This window comes from Malus sylvestris, chromosome 11 (assembly GCF_916048215.2).
Source record: "Malus sylvestris chromosome 11, drMalSylv7.2, whole genome shotgun sequence".
Taxonomy (NCBI): Eukaryota; Viridiplantae; Streptophyta; class Magnoliopsida; order Rosales; family Rosaceae; genus Malus; species Malus sylvestris.
This window is the reverse complement of record NC_062270.1, coordinates 37,657,388-37,682,913: the sequence shown is the minus strand read 5'-3', so window position 1 is coordinate 37,682,913 and position 25,526 is coordinate 37,657,388. Positions and strand designations below refer to the sequence as shown.

The window sequence follows — 25,526 nt, the reverse complement described above, 5'->3', positions numbered from 1 at the left end:
TCCTTATGGTGAAAAGGGGCAAGTAATTTTCATCGTCCCCAAACTTGTAAGACGGTAATTGCAATCAAGAACTTATAACTACACAAAAAGACATTGGTTCCACGATCGAACCGCCATCTCACACATGGAACTACATACAAATTGGTTTCGACCATGAATATCGATGTAATATACTAGTGTTTACAGAAAACAAAAACAAACGAGTCAAACAAACAAGCACCCTCTATCATGGCACTGCCAAAAGAGAATCCGGTGATGGAAAAACAGTTCTCTAATCCGCCCCAATGCTACCGGCTATTTTACCTTTTCCTCTTTTCACCTTGATTACTATTTTCCCCTCTTCTCCGGAAATGATAGAAAATAAACCAACAAAGCATTGGCAATATATAAGAACAGAATCAACCTAGCATGGCTTACCTACGAACGCAAAAGGGAACCCCTCACAGCTTGTGACACTACCTTGTCGACTGCAGAGTTAGCAAGTCCGCCATGAGAGAGCTAAATAAGGATGAGAATGTAAAGAACCCTACTTCCGGAGCCACGAGGGACTGTTAATATAAGAAAGATTTAAATCCAGCCTTCATCGTTGGACCTTCAGCATCAACTGCGGTGTCGCTTGCAACCATAACTGCTAACATATCAACTATTTGGGCAGAGGATCATCATCAGAAGAGTTGTAATATTCTAACATTTCTCTTTCTTTCACTACCGAAGAATCACTTTGAGACTTTGCAAAATCTTTTCGATCAGATTTTTCATTACGCTTGAAGAAACTTTTCATCTCTCTCAACTTGCCCTTTCCCGGGGTACCTGAACCACTCCCTCCTGCAGAAGTGAAATCCTTTTCTTCCCGAACCTTACAAGAAAGAGGCCTAGAAAGGTCATCTTCCACAATGAATTTCACCCCACTTTCATTGTCATGAACTCCTCTAAGATTAATACTTTGAGAACGAGCGGTCTCTTTAAAGCTGCTTGTACTCGGCTCCTTCTTGGAACTCCTGTGGAGCATCGAACATAACTTATTTAGTCCATTGCGAACTCCTTTCATGTGCCGTTTCTCGTCAGGATTTTTATCCGTGCCTCCATTGTCATTGTTTTGGGAGCCAGATGTGACTGAATTACGGCTGTTAGTATCATTTAGAATCTCGGTATCAAGGAGTCGGCTCCTTCCTTTTCTACTTTCCCAAGTTTGTAAAACTTTACTTCCTGGATGATGGACCCATATACCAGTCTCTTTTTGCCCTTCAACGTCAATCGGCTCAAAGTTATCTGCCAACCTGTTAGACTTCTCGGATGATATAGATGAGAAGGAACTTTGATTAGCATCACTGGCAAATGAATTTCTTTTATCTTCCAAATCTACCGTTTCCTGAACTTCTGACTGCTCGGGTCCCTGCATATGCAAGTGGCTCAAATCAAACTCTTGAATGCACACTTGAGCATCTTTGGTAAGACTTGCACATATGCAGCAACTATAACTACAAATCTCTAATCTCTTTATTTTCAACTCATAATAGACCTGATCGATAGAATGCGGTTGAGATGAAGTAAAAAGGTACCTTCACATTGTCTTCAAGAACAGTTATTGCAAGATGCAGCCTCCCGGTTTTAATATTCTGAAGAGGCACCCACATGTCATGTCTCTGGCCGTCTCTAAGATCACCAATGTTAATCGAGCAGTCACTGGAGATATAGAATGAGAGTAAGTTAGTCCAGCATGTAAGACAGCACATATAAAACAATTTAATTGAAACTAAGGGCATAAAAGTTGATAAACGATACTCGAAATAAGCTGTAAGCATATTTCTGTAACGAATTTGAATAAATCTAGGCACAGAGGGACATATTACACTAAAAAGTTCATAAACACACCCAAGGGCATCATCAACGAATCGGTCCTTGTCACAAAGTTCAATAGCAAGCACATTAGGTGAATCCCATGTAATAACGGGGATCTTGAACTCCTCATGCCATTTTGGAGACAGTGTTTTCTTTTGTATCTTAGTCTTGAACCGGTAAAGGCCCAGTTGACCCTTAACATAAGGGTCAGAAAATCCTGAAAGAAAGGTTCTATCCGTTAAATATAAATTTAAAACATGCTGTGGAAACTTAACACCAATGTACTAGCAAAGAGAGACTGACCATTTAAATCGGCGGCTTTCACGTCAGATGCTTCAATAACTTCTACTTTGGCAAGAGCAAGAGGCTCCTTCTCATTCACAGAGAACCAACTTTCTGTCAATCAAATGAGCATCTACTATCAACCGAAACATTTTAAAAATACATTTTGAGTGTCTCTGTGTGAGAGCGAGAAAAAAAAAACGTTCACAACAACGCTAATGAAGAACAAAGCATTCATGACACTGTTTTACAGCTTTCCAAAGATTTTTACTTTTCCATAATTAGTGCACTTTCTCCTTAACAGAAGCTTATACAATATTAAATTTCAAAAGCAACCAACTAATAAGGCATGACCACTGCCGAAATTATTACCGATGTGGTATTTAACCTGCTGTAAGGGGAAAAGGGAAGATAAACTTATGTTTTCTAATGTAAACTAACTACTTTAGAGTGACAAATCTACTAAAGGTCGTACCCAGTGCACAAGGCTCCCGCTTTACGCAGGGTCTGGGAGAGGTGAATGTCGGCTAGCCTTACCCCCATTTATGGAGAGGCTGCTCCCAAGTCTCGAACCCGAGACCTACTGCTCATGGGCGAAGGCACTTGCCATCGCACCAAGTTAATACAAGTTAAAGTTTTTTTTTTTTTTTTTCATGAAAACCTAATATATGGAAAGATATATGCGGTATTTATCAAAATACGTACATATCTGTTTGCACATTTAAGTGTGCGAGTGTGTGTATGCGTTTGTATATAATTACCTTGCTTTGGGGAAACAAATTTCTCCATGTCAACAACCAGCATATTAGGCTGCAAAAATAAGTAATAATTTGATTTAAAGGTCTAATTTTCATTCCAATGGGGGCAAGATGTAAAGGTTGTTTACGGAGGAGTCCAAAATCCATACCTCAACAAGTGTCTGCTCAAAGGCAATTGACAGAAGCTTCTCCTGGCAGACAAAATCACAAAGAGCAAGTCAGAGAGAAAGATACATAGACGGAGAGCGAGAAATGGAGAGAGTTAAGAATTTATTTTGCTTCAATATGATAAAAGTTACCAGCCATCCAGCAATCCCAGGGAGTACTGTAACGTCAAGTCCATGAGTGAAAATAGGTTTAACAGTCATCTGAAAATATGGAGGGTCAACGAAGCATAGCCGCACACGGCCAAGAAATGGCCACCTGCGAAGAAACTTCACTCCAATCAAGACCTTCAAAAGAAAAATCCAGCTTGATCAGAACGTATAAGTAGTTTGTACAAGCCATTGTGGACATCCTATTTCCCATGTAAATAAAGTATGAAAATAGCTTACAGTTACTCTTATGTTACACTAGCTGAACCAACTCAACAAGGTGATATAGAGTACCTAGCATAAATAACAGGAGCTACAATGCAACATAAGATGGAAAATTGTTCATCAATTTTAAATTTTCAGATGTCTATGAACAAATATCGTACATGACTAGCTTATAAGTAGTCCCATCTAGACCTACAGTTAACAGTTATTCAAGTACGTACCTTTCCTTCAACATGCATGCCTGTAATATTCAACTTTGCCCACATCCCAAAACCTAGTCTTTTCCTTAACTTCACAGCAAGTATTGCGATCATATCATCAGCTGTAAGAAAATTCAATCCCAACTCCAGAACCTGCATCAAGTTACAATTTAGTATCTGAATTTGGGACCTGCAACGACGAAGAGTGCATGAAAAGTATTGATTGAACATTCCAGAGAATGTAAACAATACCAGGTGATCATCATCAGTAGACTGGCGAACCACTCTCATATCTGTGAGTATAGGTGCATTTCTTCCCAAGTAAAGGTGCTGAACTACTGCTTGCTTCTGTAAACATATTCAGATCATCATCAATAACTGAATAAGGTATCAATATATAACCACCAGATAACAAGATGACACTATCAAATTCAGAAAAAAAAGACATGTTTCACCAAAACTATACCTGCAAAAGATTGAAATATTGGACATCACATAATTCACTTTATGATTTAGGATGCCCTTCAATAAGAAAATGAAAAACAATAACATAGTTGTATAAGATGTGGATGCAACGAAAACAGTTGTTGCCACTTCGATAGCATTAATAAATGAAAATATACTCTCTAAAGAACACAAAGTTAAGAGCCAACAAAGCATTACATCCTTTGAGAGTTGTCGATCACTCAACAATCTCGTTCAATCAGAACAGGTATATGATAATAAATAAAGTAACCATACCAGAAATACCAACACAGACATACATCAAACTACAACAAGAAATCCAAGAGTCTTAATAAGAGAGCAATTAGAACCAAGTGATCAATCCAAACCAATAGCACGATTTCATTGTATTTGATTTTAATAGATCAGAAGTTAGTCTTACGGCAGTCCATGGCTTGTACTTCTCCAAAAACCAAGGTATGATGGGGATAAGGATCTTCTGTGAAGCAATCTGTTCCATACATATAGGCCATATCTTTTCAATTGTGTGGTTCAACCACAGCACCGTCTCAGAATCAGAAAGCACCTGAAGTATTCGAAAAAGGAAATAAAACTCTAATGAAGTATAGTAGTGTCATCTGAACATTAAGATTTAAATTTTTGCTCCATTTCCAACAACATTTCTTGGGGTGGATTTTTTTCTCTTTTTTCATCGGTTTGTTGAACATGTCGTAAGGCATAATATTTAACCAATAAAGCAACTAATAACAGCTGAAAATGCAGAATGGGAAAAGTAAGAAACTACCCGTCTCTGATTAGCCTGTTTTCTTTCCTCGAACTGTAATTTCTTCCGCAATCTCGTAATGTACCTATCATGAACCTTTCACAAGTACAAGAAAAGTTCACTTCAATCACATCCCTTTTAGCACATGCATTACCAAATTAAATTACATAACATGTTTCCTTTAAAAAAAGGTCGTACCCAGTGCACAAGGCTCCCGCTTTACGCAGGGTCTGGGAGAGGTAAATAATCATTACATAACACTGATACAACGTATCGAAGGCGAAAGACCCTAACGCTACAAGTTTCAAATGTATATATATGAAAGAGGAACGAAAACAAAATGTAAAGGCATAAGTGAATGGTAAAATTCTTACCAGGTAAAGATAAATGAGAGATAAAAAGTAGGCAACTGGGTGGCAGTAATTGTTGTGGGAGAGCAACCACAGCATACATAACACAATGCCCACATGGTGAATTATTGACACCTCTGTTATATCCATTTCTCCTTCTTCTTCTTCTTCTTCCTCAACCCCAAAAAAGGCACCAACTTTGCAACTTCTACACACACACACACACAACTTTGCAACTTCCTCTCACTTCCTCTTTTGTAATTTTTCTGGGTTTTCTAATTCACGCTGTATAAAATTAAAGAAATTAAAATCAAAAAATTCAGTCAAAATATGAGAGAATTTGGAAAAGGGAAAATCCCAAGATTGAAACTTGAACTCAAGAAATCATCAAAAGCCATGAATGAAACAAAACCCTGAAAAGGAAATTGAATTATGAGTTATATTTTACAAGAACAAAAATTGGGAGAGAGAGAGAGAGAGGGAGGGAGAGAGAGAGAGAGACCATTAAGGGTGATTAATTGTGTATTGTTGCCCTTCAGGCTGTGACTAGATATGGCAACGCCTGAAACGGTGTTGTACGGTTCTCCGTTAAAGTAACCGGCGGGAAGAAACGCAGAGAGAGAGTGAAGGTAACGGCCAAGACAGAGAACATGATCAGAGAGAAATAATGGCGAAGTTCGCGTTTTCAGAGAGAAATGAGCAGTTGCCACTTTTAAACTGGTTTTTAGGCGCCACGTGTATAAGACAAACCAAGTACGCGTGTCACTGTACTAATTGACACAAATACGTATATATGCTCGTATATATTTAAAACAAAAAAAATGCAGCAATAATTCTGAATTTTGGCTTAATTGGAGTTTTTGTATCTGACTAGAAATATTTTGGGAAAAAGTTCTAATAGAGTTATTACTAAATGGATTATTGCTCTACATTATCATGAAATCAAGTTCAGCGACCAATATTTACGAATTTTTATTTCAGGGTCAGCTTTAATTAAGTTAAAATTCAGTCGTGGATTGCTTTGGTGATTAAGATCTTCCTCTTTTAACTCATGGCGTTCATTCTTAGTGCTAAGACAGTATATGTCATTGTTAGAGGATGCCAAAAGACAGTACGCATGTAGAGTTTGTAGGTTTGCACTTAGATTTGATTTCATAACCAAACTAGCACCGGATGAAACGAATGTACTTGGAACACACCACATGACGTTTTTATTTCACTAATTTTTTTGGGTTTTTTGTTTTGTTATTTCACTAAAATCATGATGTAATTTATTTTTGATTAATAATTTCATTAATTAAATGATAATGTTAAATAGACTAAACTTGTAGACAAAATTACTTTCTAATTATATGTAACACATAGAATTAATGTTACACCATGTGACTTGGCCTATGAATCAATTTCTCATGAACCTAACCCTAACCCAACTCTAGAGCTAGACAAATGGGGAGGTCTTTCTTTCCAATTTTTTTCGTCTATTTAATGTTAGCTATATTTGTTTGATTTCTGTTTGGGCTTTGGGTTATTTTACCTCAGATCCGCAAAACACAGAGAAATGGATATGACATTTCTACCAATGTGAGGCTTTTGTTTCGTTTTGTATATCTAATTAGGTTTTTTATTCCATTTAGGTGAAGATGCATGTGGTTTGTTATGACCTCATATATCCTAGTAGATAGGGTGTTGAATTTCTACTCATACTTCTTAGGTTCGAAACTCTCCATCTTGTAAATAACTAAAAAAACTCGATCATCATCATGCATTGGATTTTATTCCCCATTCCCCAACCCATTAAGCAGTTTAACCTAACTAAAACTCAATCGGCATCCTCCACCGGATTTTCATTCCACAGCCCCATCAAGCAATTTAAAGCAACTAAGAGCACTTCCCCCTACCAAATTGCCCAAGCAATTACTGCCCAGGTAATTGAGTTAGGCAATTACTGTCTTCAATGAACAATAACTGCCCAAGTGCATGTCCATCCTAAACTAAATTGTCCAGACTATTGGTATGAAAATATTATTGTTTTTTTTAATAAAATAATAAAAGATAATTTTATTATTAATTTCGGATACGATTTTAACCAATTTCGTCACTTCATGTGTCACTACCCAAAAGCATGGTTAGGTATTTATTTTAAAAAAAAAATTCTTTTTTATGTTTTTCTGTATTTTTTTTAATTTTTATTAACCTAATTTATATGGACAGTTAGATTAAAAAAAAAATTGTAGTCCAACAGTCAAGATTTTGACACGTAAGTCAACGATAACAATTGGATTTTGTCTTATTTTTTCCTTTTTAATTTTTTTTTGCTAAAAAATATGGACTGTTGATTGGAAAATCCAACGGACCAGAAAGCGCCACATCAGCCCCCAACAAAGTGCGCTTTCCCATCAGCCCCAGCCCTATTTTCTTGTCCAGCCACTCGCCATTCTCCCGCGTCTAACACATGCGCTTGGCCAAAAAGTATAAAAGAGAGTTGAAGTCAGCCTGACGTCAGATCCACTAGTCGGTAGGCTAGGCAATTCATGCCTAGGTTGTCTATCGGGCTCCCCTAGAGCCCAGTTCATTCCACAGTGAGTCAATATACCTTAACTAATATGTTGATTAAACTACGATAAACAGAACTTACATTTTAAACTTGGGACAATAAAAGATATACCAAAATGTTGGTAGGGTTTTGGCTTTGGCTGAACGTTATATAGACGTAAAGACTTGGTAGCGAATCTTAGGGAAGCGAGTGAAGACAAAACAGAAAGGAAAAATGACAGCATATCTGCTGTCTTCATGCGTGGCCAGCCCTTCAAATTGAGGCCAAACACTAAATGTTCCTTGGATAAATCCAAAACATACAGATTGATCCGAAACGCTAAATGCTTCTCTAAAAACATAATAAAAAGATCGATCGTAACTCAAAGTGTGGAACAAAAGATGGCTTCAGAGATGAAGGTTGAAGTCGTTCACAAGGAAATAATTAAACCCTCCTCTCCAACTCCTCACCACCTCAGAAATTTGGGCCTATCTGTTTTTGATCAGTTTCAACCTGAAATTTATATCCCAGTAATTCTCTTCTATCGTCGCAGTGGCGATGAAGTCAATAACAATCGCCATTGTCTGTTTGCTGAAAAGCTCAAGCTTCTAAAGAAATCATTATCGGAAGCCCTCACTCGCTTCTATCCCTTTGCGGGAAAATTCGAATACAATGTTTCGATCAGCTGCAACGATCATGGAGCTGCATTTCTTGAGGCCCAAGTTAACTGTCCCATATCGAAGATTTTGGACAAACCTGAATTTTCGATCCTAGATCAATTGCTCCCAACTGCTATAGGATCCAATCAATCAGAAGCAGGCTATCTTCTACTAGTTCAGGCCAGCTTGTTTGAATGCGGTGGATTGGCAATTGGGGTCAGAATTTGTCATAAGGTCGCCGATGCTTCAACATTCAGCGCATTCATAAGGCACTGGACGGAAATTTCCCTCGGCTCAGCCATTAGTCGTGATCATGACGTGCATCCTGCAGAATTCAGCGTTGCAGCTTCTCTATTCCCACCACAAGATTTCTTCAACTCACCAAAACCTACCGTGCACCTTCCTAAAGACAAGTGTGTAACACGGAGATACGTGTTTGACGCCTCAAACATTGCTGCTCTCAAGACCAAAGCTGCCAGCGCAACAGTGCCAAAACCAACGCGTGTTGAAGCAGTGTCGGCCCTCATTTGGAAATGCGCAATGGAAGCTTCAAGATGGAATTTGGGTTCTATAAGGCCATCAGTTTTGTGTCAAGCGGTGAACATAAGGAAAGGATTATCAGGGCAGGCAGAAAACCTAATGGGGAATCTTGTGTGGTGCTTCACGGCAATGAACTTAGAGAGTGAATTAGACTACAAAAACTTGGTAGTGAAACTCCGAAAAGGCATCGAAGTATATAAAGAAGAGCACCCTAATGGGGTTAGTGGTGATGTGGTAATGCAAACCATCAAAGAGTCCGGCAATCTGGGAAGACATGATGTAGAAACCTATGCTTTTAGCAGTTGGTGCCGGCTTCCTTTCTACAAAGCCAATTTCGGGTGGGGAAAGCCGGCATGGGTGAGCATTCGCACCATCGAATTCAAGAACATGATTGCATTGATGGACACGAATGATGGCGGTGGCATAGAAGCCACCTTGACTTTAAAAGAAGACGACATGGCCATGATCGGAAGTAATAAGGAGTTCCTTGCATATGCATCCCTGAATCCGGCTGTCATTTGATTGTTCTTCTTACTGGTATTGTGCTGTGTTTTCATCAAAATTGATATGTTTGCAATCATACATTAGAAAAAATATCTGCTCTTCAAGATTAGAAGACGGAGTTCGTTATTTTAATTACCTTTTTTTTTCTTCATATTTTCGTGGAGTACAGATGAATAATTCAATCAATATAAATATTACAACTTTGTACCAATGTATAGGGTCGCAATGGGTCATGTTGGGGTTTACCTATCCACGTGTCGTGCTGTCATTGTTTTGACCGTGCTATATACATGTCGTGCTGTCATTGTTTCGGCCTGGACAAAATAGTGAGCTTGGACTTGGGCTCCTAAGCAGCCCATGGCCTCTCTATAACTAAACAAATTTGTACCAGCGTATTAAACAAAAGTTCAAATCACAAAACCTTTCTCAAAACAACTTTACATATATGCAACATATTTATTATTTACAAAAAAAAGAGGCCCAAAAAAAAGATTCTTCATCCGGCTTCCAAAAAAAAGATTCTTCATCGCTACTTCTTCCAGGGCTGTTCAGCTCCTCATCACTTTTCGAGTTCTCCAAGTTCAACCCTATTTGCTGGGACTTCAGCATCCACTGCAGTGTCAATTACCGGCTGAACCACGGGCTTCTCTGCTATACCTGAATCAATATCGGAGCTGCGAGGTATAGGCTTGGAGGCAACCGGTATCGTTTCAACAAATGGGGACGGAAGAGAATCATCATCAGAAGAGATAGAATCTGCTAAAATTTCTCTTTCACTCGCTGTGCGGGAATCAGCTTGAGACTTTCTAGAACCTTTCCGTGAAAGTGCATGCTTTACCGACCTCTCAGCATTTTTGTAGAGATTCTTTGCCATGTCTTTCATCTTGCCCTTTCCTGGGCTATCCGAACCACTCTCTCCAGAACTTGACGCCCCACCCTTTAAATTTGCCTTGCCAGAAAGAGGGCTACAAAGGCCGTCATCCATAACAAGTTGCACACCAATATCTTTTTCATTACTCGCACCAATATCCTTTTCATTAACTGCCCTTAGATTCACACGTGGGGTTTCGACTGGCTCTTTAAAGCTGCATGAATTATCCTCCTTCTTGGAATTCCTATGGAACACCGAACTGATCATATGCAGACCCCTGCGAACTGAGGTCATTCGATGTTTATCTTCAGGATTCTCATCAGTGCTGCTGCTATCATTAACTTGGGATCCAATGCCACTACCATTAGGCTCCCTTTGAACTTGGGTATTAAGTCGTCGAACCTTTCCTTTTCTAGCCTCCCAAGTTTGGGAAACTTCGCTTCCTGGGTGATGGACCCATATACCGGTATCTTTCTGCCCATCAACATCAATGGGCTCAAAATGATCTGCTACCTTAGGAGATTTCCCCAACGATACAGATGAGAAGGAACCTTTATTACCAGTGTCACTGACAGAGGAATTTCTTTGTTCTTCCACATCTGGCTTTTCCTGAAAATCTGGACTGTCATCTCCCTGTGTAAGAAAGTGGCTCAAGTCAAACCTTTGAAGATTTTTCTGTTCCTGAAAAAACTTTATCACCTAGATGTCCTAGAGAATTGAGCCTTCAAATTTGTTTCAATTGTGAGAATATACATGAGAGAAACAAGGGAAAACAGAAACTAAAACAATTAGAGGATTCATTGAGATCCTCAAATTGTGAAGGTACTTTTTCGAAGGAGCATGCACACTTGAGCATTCTTGTGGAAGCAATGCATTCTAATTTATGCTGCAACTACAACGTAGATCCGGCTGTGAATCTGCAAGAAATGTAAATAACACAAGATGTATCGTGGTTCACCCCAAGGTTTGGGCTACATCCACACTGATTGTATTTCTCTGAGAGTATTTGTGAGGGAGAGAGTGTGAGAGCTTTGCTCTAGATAGGAGAGGCCTAGGGTTTGTGAAGGTGAGAAGGCCCTTTTATAGAATAAGGGCTCCTCCCCTAAATATGGTATAAACAACTTTAATTTCCTAATGGACATTATCAGTAGAACTAGTTGAAAAGGAAAAATTTACCTTCTCATTTTCGTCTAGTACGGTTACTGCAACATGCAGCCTCCCAGCCGTTTTAATGTTCTGAAGAGGCAACCACATGTCATGCCTCCCGCCATCCCTAAGATTGCTGATGTTAATGGAGCAGTCTCTGGATATAGAAGAAGTATCAGTTAATCGTACAAATAAAACAGCACCTACAGAACAACTTAAATCAAAACCAAAACACAAGGAGGTAAATAGCTTCCAGAGTCCTTTAATTTGTGCTTGAGATCATTAATCTCTTAAGTCGGTAATCAACTAAATGTAATAGACATACTATAGCAATATTATTTACAAAGCCTTAGGCACGGTACGGAACATAATATATTAAGGAAGTTCAGAAACAAACCCAAGGGTATCATCAACAAATATGTCCTTGTCGTTAACTTCAATAGCTAGCACATTTGGTGAATCCCATGTGATAATGGGGATCTTAAATTCCTCGTGCCATTTTGGAGTCAGCGTTTTCTTTTGTATCTTAGTTTTGAATTGGTAAACACCCAAACGACCCTTCACATAAGGGTCAGCGAATCCTGAAAACATAGATCTGTATTAAATACAAAAAATAACCTCCTTCTTGTGTTAGTTAAAAAATCTTGTTGTACTGGCAAACAAATAACTAACCATTAAGATCGGAGGCTTTCATGTCAGATGCTTCGATAACTTCTATTCTCACAAAAGCAACAGGATCCTTCTCATCCACAGTGAACCAACTTTCTGTCATTCACATGAACACAGTAATTGAAACATTTTAGAGAGTGAATGAGTGAGAGGAACTTATATCACATGGGGACTGAATGCAAGAGAATCTAGCAATAAATGCATCCACACCACATGAACTTTGATTAACATAAGTTATATACTTCCCAAAGGAAGATCCTGCTAATCGACAGAAGTACTGAAAATGTATTTACGTGGTCCTTACCCTGTTCCGGTGAAGTAAATTTCTCCATGTCAACAACTAGCATATTAGGCTGCAAAGAGATAAAGATAATTAGTAACATTTTCGGAATCGTCTTGCTGCCATATGAAACATAACATCGAAAAGTCCCATGATTTGTCATTTGAACAAGGTTTTTTTTTTTTTTTAACTAAATCACGTGGAATTTTAATCAACTTTAAATTTTATTTGGAAGGTATGAAACACCTACAGATGGAGAGAACTATCAAGATATTTTTCTGAAATTAGAAATTTGCAACAAATGGAAATCTTAGGCCAGAGGCTTTTCAGCTTAATGAGAAAGGCCTTCATTACAACGTGCAAGGAGATATCTGAACTGAAGTCTTTGCATTCAACAGAGCCAACGGATGGCAAAGAACTATATATATGGTATGTCAAATCCAAATAGTTTACCTGAACAAGTGTCTGCTCAAAGGCAACAGCGAGAAGCTTATCCTAGGAGACGGAATCAAGGAAGGAGAAAATCAGAGACTAGTAAACACTAAGACAAAGTGAGTGACCCATGAAAGGCGAGATTTAAGAATTTATCTGCATAAAATATCATAAAAGCTTACCAGCCATCCATCAATCCCAGGGACTTCTGTAACATCAAGCCCGCGGGTGAAAATAGGCTTGACGATCATTTGGAAATATGGAGGCTCAACGAAGCATAACCGCACACGGCCTAGGAAAGGCCACTTTCGAAGGAACTTCACCCCAATCAGGACCTACACAAGAGAAAGAAAATCACAGCCTTATCACATGCCAGTGTTGACATTACTTCACCAAATCAATAAGATAACATGGAACATCTAACATAAATCATAAGCTTTTCAGGCTGAGATAATACATTAGCCCTAAAGCTCGAATGCTATTTCTAAAAGGCAAAACAGATTAGGCAAAACGGAGAAGGCCACATGTCAGAATTCAATCATTAAAAATAAAAGTTCCCAGCGGTATTTAAATTCACAGATATACATAAAGTGGTGCAAATGAGAACTCAGAAGTTGCAATAATCAGTCACAAAGTTAATCCTCATGGAGACCCCACATGAAAGTATTCTGCATGTGCTTCTATTTCTATCATGCTTAACAAATTTACAAACTTCCTAAACTTTAAACCGACTTAAGATCCCATCCTGAATTACAAGTTAGGCAAATCTATACCTTCCCTTCAACATGCATGCCTGTAATATGCAACTTCGTCCAGATTCCGAAACCTAGTGTTTTCCTCAGTTTCACAGCTAGAATTCCAAGCATATCATCAGCTGTCAGAAAATTCATCCCCAACTCCAAAACCTGCATTTATTACAATGTTTCACTTCATCTTGGCTGAATTCTAGTATGAAAGCCACAGAGTGCAGAAGAAAAATATTGGTCCAATGGGCCGGAGAATATTAACTCTTACCAAGTGGTCATCATCAGTAGATTGGCGAAGAACTCTCATCTCTGTGAACATAGGTGGGTTTCTTCCCAAGTACAGATGCTGTACCACAGCTTTACCCTGAAAATATGATAAATCATCACTAATAACTCAAATAGTATCAAAACATAACCACCAGAGAAATAGTTGGAAGTAGTTTCCCACACATACAAGCCACTAAAAAGTAATCAAAATACACTGCACTTGAATACACTCTCTCTTCTGTTTTATTAAAATTTTACAAGCAAAACAACATTTGGGATTAGTTTACAATCCCCTTCAATGCATACTATAAACATAGTCCAAGTCTAACATATTATACCCCCCAAATATTTGATTTCTCTTATGGATGAGGAGACATAGAGCAAACAAGTTATAGCCATTTGAATAGCATCCAAGTTTAATGAACAGTTTCTCTACCAGTTCACATGTCAAAAATCTAATTAAAAATCTTTAAAGATCTCGTAACTAAATATGATGATTCACAGTCAAACTTAAAATGAGAAGATCTAGAATTGCATGCCAAAAGTAAAGAAGTAAGCATTGCAGCAATCGATCTGCTCAAAGTTGCAACCCAAGAGTAAAGTACATCAGCAAATTATCAAAATACTACCCAAAAAAAAATCCGACTTTTCAAAAGAGAGAGCACTTAAACCCAAATCAATTGGAGTAATCAAAACCAGAGTATTGAACATGAATAAATCGGAAGGTATAGTCATACAACAGTCCACGGTTTGTACTTCTCCATAAACCAAGGTATGATAGGGAGGAGAACTTTCTGTGAAGCAATTTGTTCCATACATATAGGCCATATCTTTTCAACTGCATGGTTCAACCACCGTACTGTCTCAGAATCGGAAAGTACCTGAAGGATCCAACAAGGTAAGGAACAAATGAAATGAGATACTGCACTCCCAAACTAATTCAGCCATACATATATAACCACAAATTTAATTTCCAAATAAGTAACAAAGAAAATTTCCCAACAAAAAGTGCACAGCATAGACACTCAAAAGAATATAGTTTGACTTTAAATACAAGAACCTTTCTTGTGGCGGGTCGTCTTTCTTTTGATCACTTATCAACAATTATAAAGATCAACAAAGACTCTTTTATTCAATGTACGAATTACAAATAAAGAAATCAACCACACAAAAGGGAAAACTAAAAGTTACCCTTCTCTGATTAGCCTGTTTTCTTTCCTCAAATCGTAATTTCTTCTGCAACCTCATAACATACCGCTCATGAACCTGTTGAAAGCACAAGCAAAAGTGCGTATTAAGTACTGCAATTGCACCTCCAAATTAATACACACCCGTTTATCAAATCACATAACTTATAATTGACAGAAGGAAACAATGATAAAAAGAAACTTTGTGCATATTCTAATTCCTCGCATAAAGGAAAAATAAATTCTCATAATTTACTTTCCTTGCTTTGATAGTTTCCTAAAACCGCAGAAACCAAAAAAATTAATGAATAAAAAATCTAAAGCATTAATGAGGAAGAGAAGTGATTCCATATATACCAGGTAGAGATAAATGAGAGAGATGAAGTAGACAACTGGGTGGCAGCAATTGAAGTGAGAGAGAAACCAGATCACCATTAACACAATCCCCACATGGTGTATTAAAGTAACTTCTGTTACATCCATCTCTTCTTCTTCTTCTTCTTCTTCTTCTTCTTCTTCTTCTTCTTCCTCTTCCTCTTCCTCTTCTTCCTTCTTCTTCAACCTCAAAAGCCAAAAGCAACTTTTCTCTCTCTTCTTGTTTCAAAATTCAAACTTTACTCTCTCTCACCCAACTAAACCCCTCCCCAAGAAAACCCCAACAAAAAAAAAATCACCAATCTAGAGTCAACATTTCAAGGGACAAACCCAACGCTAAAACTAAAAGCTCAAGGAACAGTCTTAAAAGCATTAAGAAGGAACAAAAACCCAGAAGAGCAAAATCAAATCAACAACCAACCATTTATTTTATTGAAGATCTGAGAACTACCCACTAAAACATTAAAAAAAACCAGATTCTTTTCAAACCAGTAATCAAGGAAAAACTCTGATGAAACCAGAAGCTTCACAGAAAAATACCCAATTGAAAAAGTAAAAGGAAAGAGGAATGTTTTCGGTGGCCAGGGAAGTTGAAACGGAACCGTAGAGCTGAAGTAACCGGCGGGAAGGTAGAGAAAAATAGAGCAATACGAATTACGACAAGTGTGGAGAGGTGGAGAGTTATATATATATATATACTTACATCTGAGGAAGGTACTTTTGAATGGCAGTTGGTCGCCACTCGCCACGTCTGCGAAACACGTCAAATACGCGTGTCGGTAATTCGCTATTAAGTTTAACTGGATAAACCATAAAATCTCGCTTCATTTGTAAAAGACCTATTCATCTATTGCGGCTCCGAACTTGCATAATTTCTACTTTAATTTTAGCTATTTAGTTTTTTGAATTTTTATAAATAGTCAAATTTCCGATGTTAGATTTTGAAATTTTTCATCCAATGTTCAATCTATCTTGGTCAAGTCAACAAAACATGGCAACTATATCAGGGCAAAAGAGTAATTTTATTTTGATGATTTCGACTAAAGCTAATACTTTGCAGCTGCTAATTGAACTTTCATGTCTAATTCAGAGTCAACTAACGAAAAGAGAAGAAGGAAAAAGCAATATGTTGTCCAAATCAAGGATGAAATTACTTTATTGTCCTCAAACATTTGTCATACCAAAATGAATAGAAAATTGGAAGAAAAATTATTAAATCTATTGTTCGGAGGAAAATTGGCTAATTATTAGAGTTCAAATAGCAATCGCCCTAAATTAAAGTTCAAAAAGAAATTAACAACTTCTTACAAATTCGAGAAGAAAATCAACAAATACCTCTCTGGAAAACAACAGAGGAGGTGTTATTCCTTGTCTAGCGGCACAATGTATAGCCAAATTGTTTGGTCAAATTGTATGCGATTCTAAGCCGAATATATTATTTAAATTTTTATTTTTTTTTGAACATAGGATAGTCTACATTAAGGGTGAGAGAGTGGACTAAACCTTACAAATGAGTTTGCCATAATAATGTGGTTTAACTTCGCCTTATAAGTGAAAAAGAATACCATTAAACCGTATTATTAAGTAACATGATTTAAATATTTTTTTTAAGAATGTTATCTACCTTTTTGTGCCTCTTCCAATTAATTGTTGCCACATATACTCCACTTGCACATAAAACTAAAATTTTAATAATATAAAATGACAAATTATTTTCTATAAAATATAAAAATATGGGCGTGCACACTTCTCTCCCTACCATCTCATTTTCCCTAGCCGTAAGGCCATCTACAATGTGGGGACTTAAACGTACAAAAGCAAGAAAATGACTTGATTTGTCAAAAATTCATTTCCAATGGATAATTGGGCTATAATTCTATCGAACCCACCAGGCCACCCTAAATGTACAAAAGCTAAAAAAATGTCTAATTTGTCCAAAAATTCATCTCTAATAAATGTTTGGGCTATAATTTTATGGAGCTCACAGACCATCATTTGGCCAAAAAGGCATCAGGCTGATAGAGTGTCCTCATAGCCCTTTTTTGGAGCACATCTCATCGGCAACGATAATTAATTCAAATTCAACCGCTATGTTTGAAAACATTCAACGGTAGTTTAATTAAATTAATTAATAAATATAGGCTGGCAATGTACATTTAAAATAATTTCTTGGAGGCTTGTAATTCTAGACTGACCATATTTAGCTTTGGAGATAGCCTAACATTTCGTCTGCTACCACTGAGCACAGCAGCCGCCATGGCCCATGGCTGCTCCAATTTCACCAGCAACCCCCGTCCTTCAATTATCAGAATTTGTTGCTTGGGCTCTATCATCAATTTCTAATGAGCAAGGCTCATTAAATTGAACGAAAAATAGATAAAGGTTCCGATCACCTGGCCGACCATGCCAACGGCTTCCTTTCCGATGAACTCGTCGTTGCGTTCCATTAACCGATTGCGCATTGCGTGTTCATCGGGGTTTGTGTTTTGATAGAGTTTTGATACAGTTTCATACAACTTAGTAATAATAGGTACAAGATATCGATTTTAAGTGAATTTTTGTAAAATGATTTTTGGAATCAAAACACAAACCCAAAACGTTTTAGATTACAGGTATATTATATTATGAAGTAAGTCTAAACACGTAATTGACGTTGTATTAATTTATTGCAACGGTTTAGGACTAATTTATATTATATAATTTCAAAATTTTGACCAAAAATAAATATAAATGTCAAAATAAATATTTAGAAATATCAGGTTGTGGCCCGAGTCTTTGATGAGTCGGCCCTCGTGCTTGGAGTATCAACCTCACATGCAACCACTTGGGTTGATCATAATGGAGAGATGAAATAAAAAAACCGGCAAGTCTCTTGTATTTGGAAGTGGTTTTCAATATGACTGGAACACAGGATGATCCTATATAAATAATAGGATATGGATATGTGTGTTAAAAAGTTAATAATTTAAAAAATACATTTTTTCACCACTTATATAAAAACATGTAGTGTATCATCCGTAGTGAAAATTTTTGTATTTGAAGCAACTTATGTAAAATAAATTGATTGTTTTTTTTTTTCGAAATAAAATAATTTAGCTCTGTTATAGTGTTTATGTTCAATATATTTCGTTCTAAATAAGTTTTCATTTTGTTTGGGATAACAATGAAGTAAAATTATTGATAGATTATTATACTTGTTATCTCTCCTTTTAATGAATTATTTACTAACAATGTATCACATAAATAACTTTTATATGTTTTCTAAAACATTACATCCTATCAAAAGAAGAGAAATGTCAGGAAACTCTCACAAAAGTAAACTCTCCATAAACTATCTCTCATCTCCCATCTAATGTTTTTAACATAATAATTTATAATATTAACATGAGAATTAACATTAAACTACGAAGTAACAAAAAGTCCGTAAAAAACCTCACTTTGAGAGTCTCCTCAACATTCTCATAAAAAAAATATATAGTTTACTATTGATAAATGTAGAGATAAATACTTATACATGCTTTTTACAAATGTGAAGTTTGACAGAGTAAGTTGGCTCTCTCATCTCGCAAACGATGGTGTTGAGAGTATTTTATATTGATTTTGTATTTAGTACTTGAAAAAAAGTCTTTAAGTATCGATCGATTGTTTTACTAAGCTAAACTTTCCATGTGATTGGACAAATTTGGGTAGCCCGAGGTTTAGACTTCTTCATCCTCCTCGACATTCAAGAACGAAGACTACAATATTTTTAAGGGAGGTTTAACAAAACATTCATGGTACTGTTCATTTTTAACGAAAAATTACATTTTTACCTTTAACTGGCATTATTCACTATACCATTAAAAAGAGCTTTTCGTTAAAAGAGAAGTTTTTTTGAACTTTTTGTTAGTTTTCCTTATTTTTAACCCTAAACCCTAATTTATATATGCTTGCATGCAGGTGAAACCGTGTTGTCTTATTGGATAGCTAGGTTTGTCCAAGTCCAACATTTGTCGGCAGATGGATAATATTTGGAGTGGAACCTCCAACATAAAGTCTGCCACCTTTCACGACATATCACGTAGGGACAATCATGTCTTAATCTAACAAGTGGCGTCTATACGGACCTTCAAACCATAAACGAATTGACCAACCTTTCGATCGTTTAATTCTCTGCACAATTTTTCTTTCATTTTCTTTATGCAAATCATGTCTTAAAATAATGGAACAGATAACGTGATGTTTCCACAATTTCACACGCATTAGCTCTCTAGTTTTTCTTTCTTTTTCTAAATCAATTGAAGGACTGCACATTGTGTATTTTATAACTGAATCTATTTCAAACTGAATATTTTATAATCTCAAATTCTATGTGTACATTTTTAATTGATCATATATTCCCTTAATTATCATCTCAACATCTATATATAGCTTGTTTAAAGCGGTTTTATCCATAGTTTTATATTTGATTAACTGCTAGATTTTTTATGTTAGTGGATGTTTAAAAGTAATGTAATAAAGTGAAGTTTAATAATAAGATCCCTCTTTTTCGCACATGTATTGTTGACTTGGCTTAGGCAAGTTATGTAAGCGGTGTCCTGGACAAACAAATTTGATTATCAATTCGAATCCTTGCTAAGTCATGTAAAACTTGTTCCATTATTTTGGTTTTTTGGCTCATACCTTCATCTTTCCGATTTGTTTTCGCCTTCTTGGTTGCTTCGAACAAGTTGAAAAAAAAATTGTAATTTGTCGTTGCTCCTAATACGTTGAGAAGAGAAGTTTCGGATTGCCGAAGTCTGCTCCTCGATGTGCAACACAACTTTTTTGTTTCTTTTTGCTTTTGTTTTGGATATTTAGGCTGCCCAAGCCCATTGAATCTTCAGCCGAAGGGCCCACAGTAGGATAAGGCATAACTATTAACATCCAAGCCCAAATCAAGCCTCCTCAAAAATAACCTTTTCTTAAAAATTAAAATAAGGAAACTTTAACGAAAAGTTCTAGTTATTGTTTATTTTAACAAAAAATCATATTTTTACACTAAAAAATCAATTATGGTACTATTCACTTACCATTTATTTTGTTCTTATCGTTAAAACTCAAAGTTTTCAAACTATTTTTATTAGTTTTTTCTTTAAATAATTCTTTAATTTATTGGTTAATGAAGGTAATATTTTTTGTCTATTTTTGGTGAGAAAGTTAAAAAAAAATAAAAATGGTTTCCACACACTTTTATTTTATTTTATTTTTTAAAAAGAGGGATAACTCGTGACAAACCATGATTATCAACCATTTTCGAGGGTCGAGAAGACTCACAGAGACATTTCAGCCTCCCCTAGCCACAAGTCTGTCTTCCACACCAGCAGTGAGTTTCGAATCCGAGGCCTCTAGTTTTTAGTTTGAAGGAAGCATCACAACCCTTTATTTACCACCGGGCAACCAGCTCGTGGTTGTTTCCACACACTTTTATAAGTCTTTGATCATTGGATGACATAAATCAAACCATGGTGGACAAGATGAGATAGATTGTGATCAATTAAAATAAATTTGAATCCAATATGTTGTTTATTGTGTCAAAATGTAAAAAATTGATAAAATAGACCGAACATGATAATTTTAAATTCACAATAAAATAAATTATCTAACCCATCTTTATACACATGGTCTAAAATATCCATAATATCCCAATATTTCTATCGAAATTTCTGTGTTTTTTGACTACCGATATTTCCAATATCATCGATATTTTAGACCTTGCTAAGTCACTCATGTATCTTACCATGCAATGTATAAAGTGTAAAATATTGTACTAATTCATTATATATAAATGATTATGGTATGTTTAAACTTCTTTCATTAATTACTACATATTTTATACACTCACAATGTTTGCCAGCTCGCTATATAATCAACTTAAATCAGTTATATCTATCATGCAATGCATTTCCTTCCAATTTTTTATGATAAACTAATAAATAATTGATTAAATAAACATCCTGCAAAGTTTCAATCAAAATTTCCGAGTTTTTCTTACAATTTCCGTGGTTTTTATTCAATTTTTATCAATATCGATAATATCCCGATATTTTCATTGAAATTTTCGTGTTTTTGAACTACCGATATTTCCGATATCATCGATATTTAATACCTTGTTTATACATAACTTATTATCGATAAATGATTGTATTCTGAACCTCATGCCCAACATGAAAACAAAAATAAATCTAATTGACTTGTTGACTGGCTCCGACAGCTCGCACCTCGCAATCAATCTCAAAGTCTTAACTCCTAAGTTTCCAACTTCCAGCAACCAAAACTCCGAACTCCAAATCCAAATCACACAACACAAAAAACTCGAAAACCAACAATTATTACAAGAAAATATGGGCGAAGACGAAAAGAAGAGGGGAGTCTCAAGTGATCCTCATCACCACTATCCGCCTCCACCCCCCGAGTACGGGACGTTCCAAGGAGTAGCCAACTACCCACCACCGCCTCCCCCGTATCACCCTCCGCCGACCGGGTTCCCTCAGCCTGTGCCGCCGCCGGGAGCCGGTGGCCCTTCAGCGCCTCATCCTGACTACTACACTCATGGATATCAAACCGTTCCTGGTATTCAATTGAGCCTCTGTCTCTTTTTCTGTAGTAGCACGGTGACTTAAATTTGAATGATGATGATACTTTGTGATCTTGATTAGTGAAACATGAGATTAAAAAAAACGGGATTTTTGTGTATTTTACGGTGGGATTGGAAGCTACAAGATTGGATCGAATTCAATTTGTCTTTGTGTGTTGGAATTAGTTGACTTTTTCAGTCACTGCAACAACAACCCTTTTGATTGTATGAACAGAACAAGTAAAGACAATGGTTTTAGTAACATCTCAGTTATTGGCTATGTCAAGAATCCCGTTTTCGTTTGCTGCTAGCCTGCTAGTGATTAGATCAATTCTGTAATGGTGTGATTAGGGAATTAATGTTGTTGTTTTACGAGTGCGAATTTCGTAATCGAATGACTTGATTCTGTATGTTTGCTGCTTGTGTTCCCTTTTCTGTTTTGATTTTTAGCTGGATGTGCATTTCCACCACCGATCTTAATGAATGATGAATGGATGTAATAGATGTCGGTTTATTAGACATCTAATTATATTCCTATGTTGTTTATAGGTTATGCAGTTGCTGAAGGACGACCAGTAAGAGAGCGTCGCCTTCCTTGCTGTGGTTTTGGACTTGGCTGGTGCCTGTAAGTTTTACTGCTTTGAATTTTAAATAGCTTTGCACAAGTTGATCGATATTACCTTTATGCATTGTTCTGTAATTATACGAAAACTGAATGTTTCAATCCTGATGTATGGGTTTAGGACTTAAATTGACCCTGATATTTTCAACTAGTCTAGCATGGTAGGTTGATATTTAAGTGCTGGAACCTTTGCTCAAGAAATTCAAATGCTGATCGTGCTTCGTGGTGTTCTAAAACTTATAGAACTTAGAACATGAAAGCTGACAAGAAATCTACAACGTCAATAGGGAAACTCTTGATTTTATTGTGCATAGTCATTTCTATTTTGTTGGGAGCAGCCTCTCCATAAATGGGGGTAAGGCTAGCCGACATTCACCTCTCCCAGACCCTGCGTAAAGCGGGAGCCTTGTGCACTGGGTACAACCTTTTTATAGTCATTTCTATTTTGGCAATTGTCAAAAATGGAATAGGTTGAATTTGATGGACACAATTGTGACGTAAAAGTAAACATTTCTCATATGCAAAGGTGTGAAAGAATTGAGTTTTGCAGAAATTCAAGTAGCACGAGAAATGGGATTTGCGGCCGAACCAAAAAAGATAGTACTTAAGTTGACATTACCCTCATTTCAATACTATTGACTATGATCGCCTTTTCAATTCATTGCTTCAAAAAACTAAGATCAGTTCCCTGGCTTCCTTGAGAAAACAATAGGATCTGTTCAGTTTATTATCTTCCATAATTTGTGCTCTCTCCTTCTGTTATCTTGAAACTATTAAGCTTTCTATAGCATCAATGAATATTTTTAAACTTCAGCTCTTTCTTTTGAAGGTTTATCATTGGTTTCGTCCTAGCTACCGTCCCCTGGTATGTTGGTGCATTTATCTTACTTTGCGCCAGGATAGACCCCCGAGAGAAACCAGGATATATCGCTTGTACACTTGGCGTGAGTAACTTTTATTTCCTTTCACTTAAGACTTTTGTAACAATGTCCTTCTTTCACTGTTCAACTTATGTTTTATCTACCTCCAAGTTTCTTTTATTCTTCAAATACTTACCTCATTGCCGGTCTAATAGTCTTATTTCTAGTACCTTTTTCTAATACCGCTTTATGTTCAGGCTATTCTTGCAACAGTCGCTATTGTACTAGGTGCAACGAAGGGAAGTCATGACCGGTAATCCCACAGGGAGGAGTTTTATAGCTTGTACGATTTATACGTTATACGTGAGTCCAAACTCGGGGAAGACTGTACATGGATATCAATCTGCGTATAAGTTGTCACATACTGTTTGAACTTGTTTAATTCACTACCGTGTCTTGACGATTAAGATTTGTCGATGCTATCTATTTGTCAGTACTCCAATCAAAACGTTAAAGTAGGTGTGTCAATGGCTTGATACCGGTTCTCGAACATTTATGTATAGGCTTGGACAAACGACGTGATGATTGATGTGTGTGTGTTCTTGTGGATGAGATTTTTGAGTTCTTACGCTAGAGCTGGAGAATTTGCTATTGATGATACAGGTGAAGCAAGATGTGTGCATGCAGAGATCATTTGTCAATTTTCTACAAACATAAGATTCTAGTTATAGCACTTGCGTGTTTGAGATAGTCTCCTTAGCATTTCTCGTCATGTTATTTGAAACTAGGCCGTTCTTCAACAAATACTTAGCAACTTTCATCTCATCCCGCTGACCGGTGAATCCCTTTACGGAGATGGTCTCAAGGTGCGACAGCATACAAAGAGGCATGATATCCGGTGGATTAGACTTGCCAAGTTGAATTGGTGGCGAATTGGCGATATTAGGATACGGAGGGGGGGGGGGGGTGTTCAAGGACGTGTTATTGTTATGTTATAACTCCTCGGCGCCACTTAATACTACGGTTTTGTGAAATTCTTCTTCATTTTCATTTGTAAGTGAGAGGTTTTAAGTTCGATTCTTACAAAAAATGAATTTGAATCACATTATTGCTAACCCATTGTAAGACTTAAGCTCATTTATTCACTCTCTTAATGTAGATAATATCGTTTGCTTAGAAAATGAAAAAAAAAAAAAAAAAACTCCTTGGCTGCCGTTGTAACTCATTGGCCGCCTAAATCATGTACTTGTGATTAGTGAGAACCAAGGTCTAAAATATCGATATTATCTCAATATTTCCATCGAAATTTCCGTGTTTTTGGACTATCGATATTTCCGATATCATCGATATTTTAGACCTTGATAGGAACTCTATGTGGTACTAAGTCACTAATGTATCTTACCATGCAATGTATAAAGGGTAAAATATTGTTCTAATTCATTATATATAAATGATTATGATGTGTTTAAACTTCTTTAATTAATTACTACATATTTTCTACACTCACATTGTTTGCCAGCTCGCTATATAATCAACTTAAATCAGTTAAATCCATCATGCAATGCATTTCCTTCCAATTTTTTGTGATAAACTAATAGATAATTGACTAAATAAATATCTTGCAAAGTTTCAATAAAAATTTCAAAGTTTTTCTTACAATTTCCGTGGTTTTTATTAAATTTTTATCGATATCGATAATATTCCGATATTTTCATCGAAATTTTCGTGTTTTTGAACTACCGATATTTCGATATTTTCGATATTTTAGACCTTGGTGAGAATTGACACATTCTACTACAACACAAGATTTTTTTAGTTATAGCATGCACTCTACAACAAATTAAAAAAATAAAAAATTTAAACAAGGTTGCGAGAAAATTAGAGATGTTGGCGATGATGTCGAGGAAAAGGTGAAACAGAGGAGAGAAGAGAGAGAACACAAAGCTCAGTATTTTTCTATTTCTACGACGAAAAAAAACAAAAAGGACAGAATACTTGGTAGGGATGCAAACCCCACATACAGCTAGGGATGGAAAAAATTGTC

General features: G+C 36.5%; 4 protein-coding genes across 7 annotated transcripts; 2 read left to right on the top strand and 2 right to left on the bottom strand.

Moving 5' to 3' along the window:
* Nucleotides 1–3: 3 nt before the first annotated feature.
* On the bottom strand, nucleotides 4–5,866 carry LOC126591373 (C2 domain-containing protein At1g53590-like). Of its 2 annotated transcripts, none has more exons than XM_050257048.1 (13): nucleotides 5,699–5,866; nucleotides 5,221–5,609; nucleotides 4,868–4,942; nucleotides 4,505–4,648; nucleotides 3,871–3,966; nucleotides 3,640–3,771; nucleotides 3,179–3,331; nucleotides 3,029–3,070; nucleotides 2,883–2,931; nucleotides 2,143–2,235; nucleotides 1,873–2,056; nucleotides 1,560–1,683; nucleotides 4–1,393 (listed from the first exon to the last, which is right to left on the bottom strand). In XM_050257048.1, the coding sequence occupies exons 2-13, from the start codon at nucleotides 5,344–5,346 to the stop codon at nucleotides 644–646; spliced, it is 1,968 nt and encodes a 655-aa protein (XP_050113005.1). In that variant the 5' UTR covers nucleotides 5,347–5,609; nucleotides 5,699–5,866; the 3' UTR covers nucleotides 4–643. The 2 variants fall into 2 exon arrangements, with proteins under 2 accessions (XP_050113005.1, XP_050113004.1); XM_050257047.1 differs by having other exon boundaries at nucleotides 5,221–5,481.
* Nucleotides 5,867–7,870: 2,004 nt separating this feature from the next.
* On the top strand, nucleotides 7,871–9,643 carry LOC126590060 (BAHD acyltransferase At5g47980-like). The gene has a single exon (XM_050255549.1). The coding sequence runs from the start codon at nucleotides 7,987–7,989 to the stop codon at nucleotides 9,448–9,450; it is 1,464 nt and encodes a 487-aa protein (XP_050111506.1). The 5' UTR covers nucleotides 7,871–7,986; the 3' UTR covers nucleotides 9,451–9,643.
* Nucleotides 9,644–9,827: 184 nt separating this feature from the next.
* Nucleotides 9,828–16,068, bottom strand: LOC126590055 (C2 domain-containing protein At1g53590-like). Of its 3 annotated transcripts, none has more exons than XM_050255537.1 (13): nucleotides 15,571–16,068; nucleotides 15,388–15,540; nucleotides 15,035–15,109; nucleotides 14,581–14,724; nucleotides 13,845–13,940; nucleotides 13,604–13,735; nucleotides 13,013–13,165; nucleotides 12,852–12,893; nucleotides 12,423–12,471; nucleotides 12,122–12,214; nucleotides 11,847–12,030; nucleotides 11,480–11,606; nucleotides 9,828–10,936 (listed from the first exon to the last, which is right to left on the bottom strand). In XM_050255537.1, exons 2-13 carry the CDS (start codon nucleotides 15,511–15,513, stop codon nucleotides 9,992–9,994), a joined length of 2,166 nt encoding a protein of 721 aa, XP_050111494.1. In that variant the 5' UTR covers nucleotides 15,514–15,540; nucleotides 15,571–16,068; the 3' UTR covers nucleotides 9,828–9,991. The 3 variants fall into 3 exon arrangements, with proteins under 3 accessions (XP_050111494.1, XP_050111495.1, XP_050111493.1); XM_050255538.1 differs by having other exon boundaries at nucleotides 15,388–15,534; nucleotides 15,580–16,067; XM_050255536.1 differs by having other exon boundaries at nucleotides 15,388–16,067.
* A 5,563-nt stretch (nucleotides 16,069–21,631) lies between these two features.
* On the top strand, nucleotides 21,632–23,990 carry LOC126590067 (60S ribosomal protein L18a-like protein). The gene is made up of 4 exons (XM_050255559.1): nucleotides 21,632–21,996; nucleotides 22,550–22,625; nucleotides 23,452–23,566; nucleotides 23,740–23,990. Exons 1-4 carry the CDS (start codon nucleotides 21,768–21,770, stop codon nucleotides 23,797–23,799), a joined length of 480 nt encoding a protein of 159 aa, XP_050111516.1. The 5' UTR covers nucleotides 21,632–21,767; the 3' UTR covers nucleotides 23,800–23,990.
* Nucleotides 23,991–25,526: the final 1,536 nt, after the last annotated feature.

Coding starts and splice junctions, on each gene's coding strand:
- LOC126591373 (XM_050257048.1), bottom strand. CDS start 5,346: ATGGATATAACAGAGGTGTCAATAATTCACCATGTGGGCATTGTGTTA. Junction 4,943..5,220: donor CTCTCATTTATCTTTACCTG/GTAAGAATTTTA, acceptor TACTTGTGAAAG/GTTCATGATAGGTACATTAC. Junction 1,684..1,872: donor TTCGTTGATGATGCCCTTGG/GTGTGTTTATGA, acceptor CTATATCTCCAG/TGACTGCTCGATTAACATTG.
- LOC126590060 (XM_050255549.1), top strand. CDS start 7,987: ATGCGTGGCCAGCCCTTCAAATTGAGGCCAAACACTAAATGTTCCTTG.
- LOC126590055 (XM_050255537.1), bottom strand. CDS start 15,513: ATGGATGTAACAGAAGTTACTTTAATACACCATGTGGGGATTGTGTTA. Junction 13,736..13,844: donor CTACTGATGATGACCACTTG/GTAAGAGTTAAT, acceptor TAATAAATGCAG/GTTTTGGAGTTGGGGATGAA. Junction 13,166..13,603: donor GCATGCATGTTGAAGGGAAG/GTATAGATTTGC, acceptor TCTCTTGTGTAG/GTCCTGATTGGGGTGAAGTT.
- LOC126590067 (XM_050255559.1), top strand. CDS start 21,768: ATGGGCGAAGACGAAAAGAAGAGGGGAGTCTCAAGTGATCCTCATCAC. Junction 21,997..22,549: donor TGGATATCAAACCGTTCCTG/GTATTCAATTGA, acceptor TGTTGTTTATAG/GTTATGCAGTTGCTGAAGGA. Junction 23,567..23,739: donor ATATCGCTTGTACACTTGGC/GTGAGTAACTTT, acceptor CTTTATGTTCAG/GCTATTCTTGCAACAGTCGC.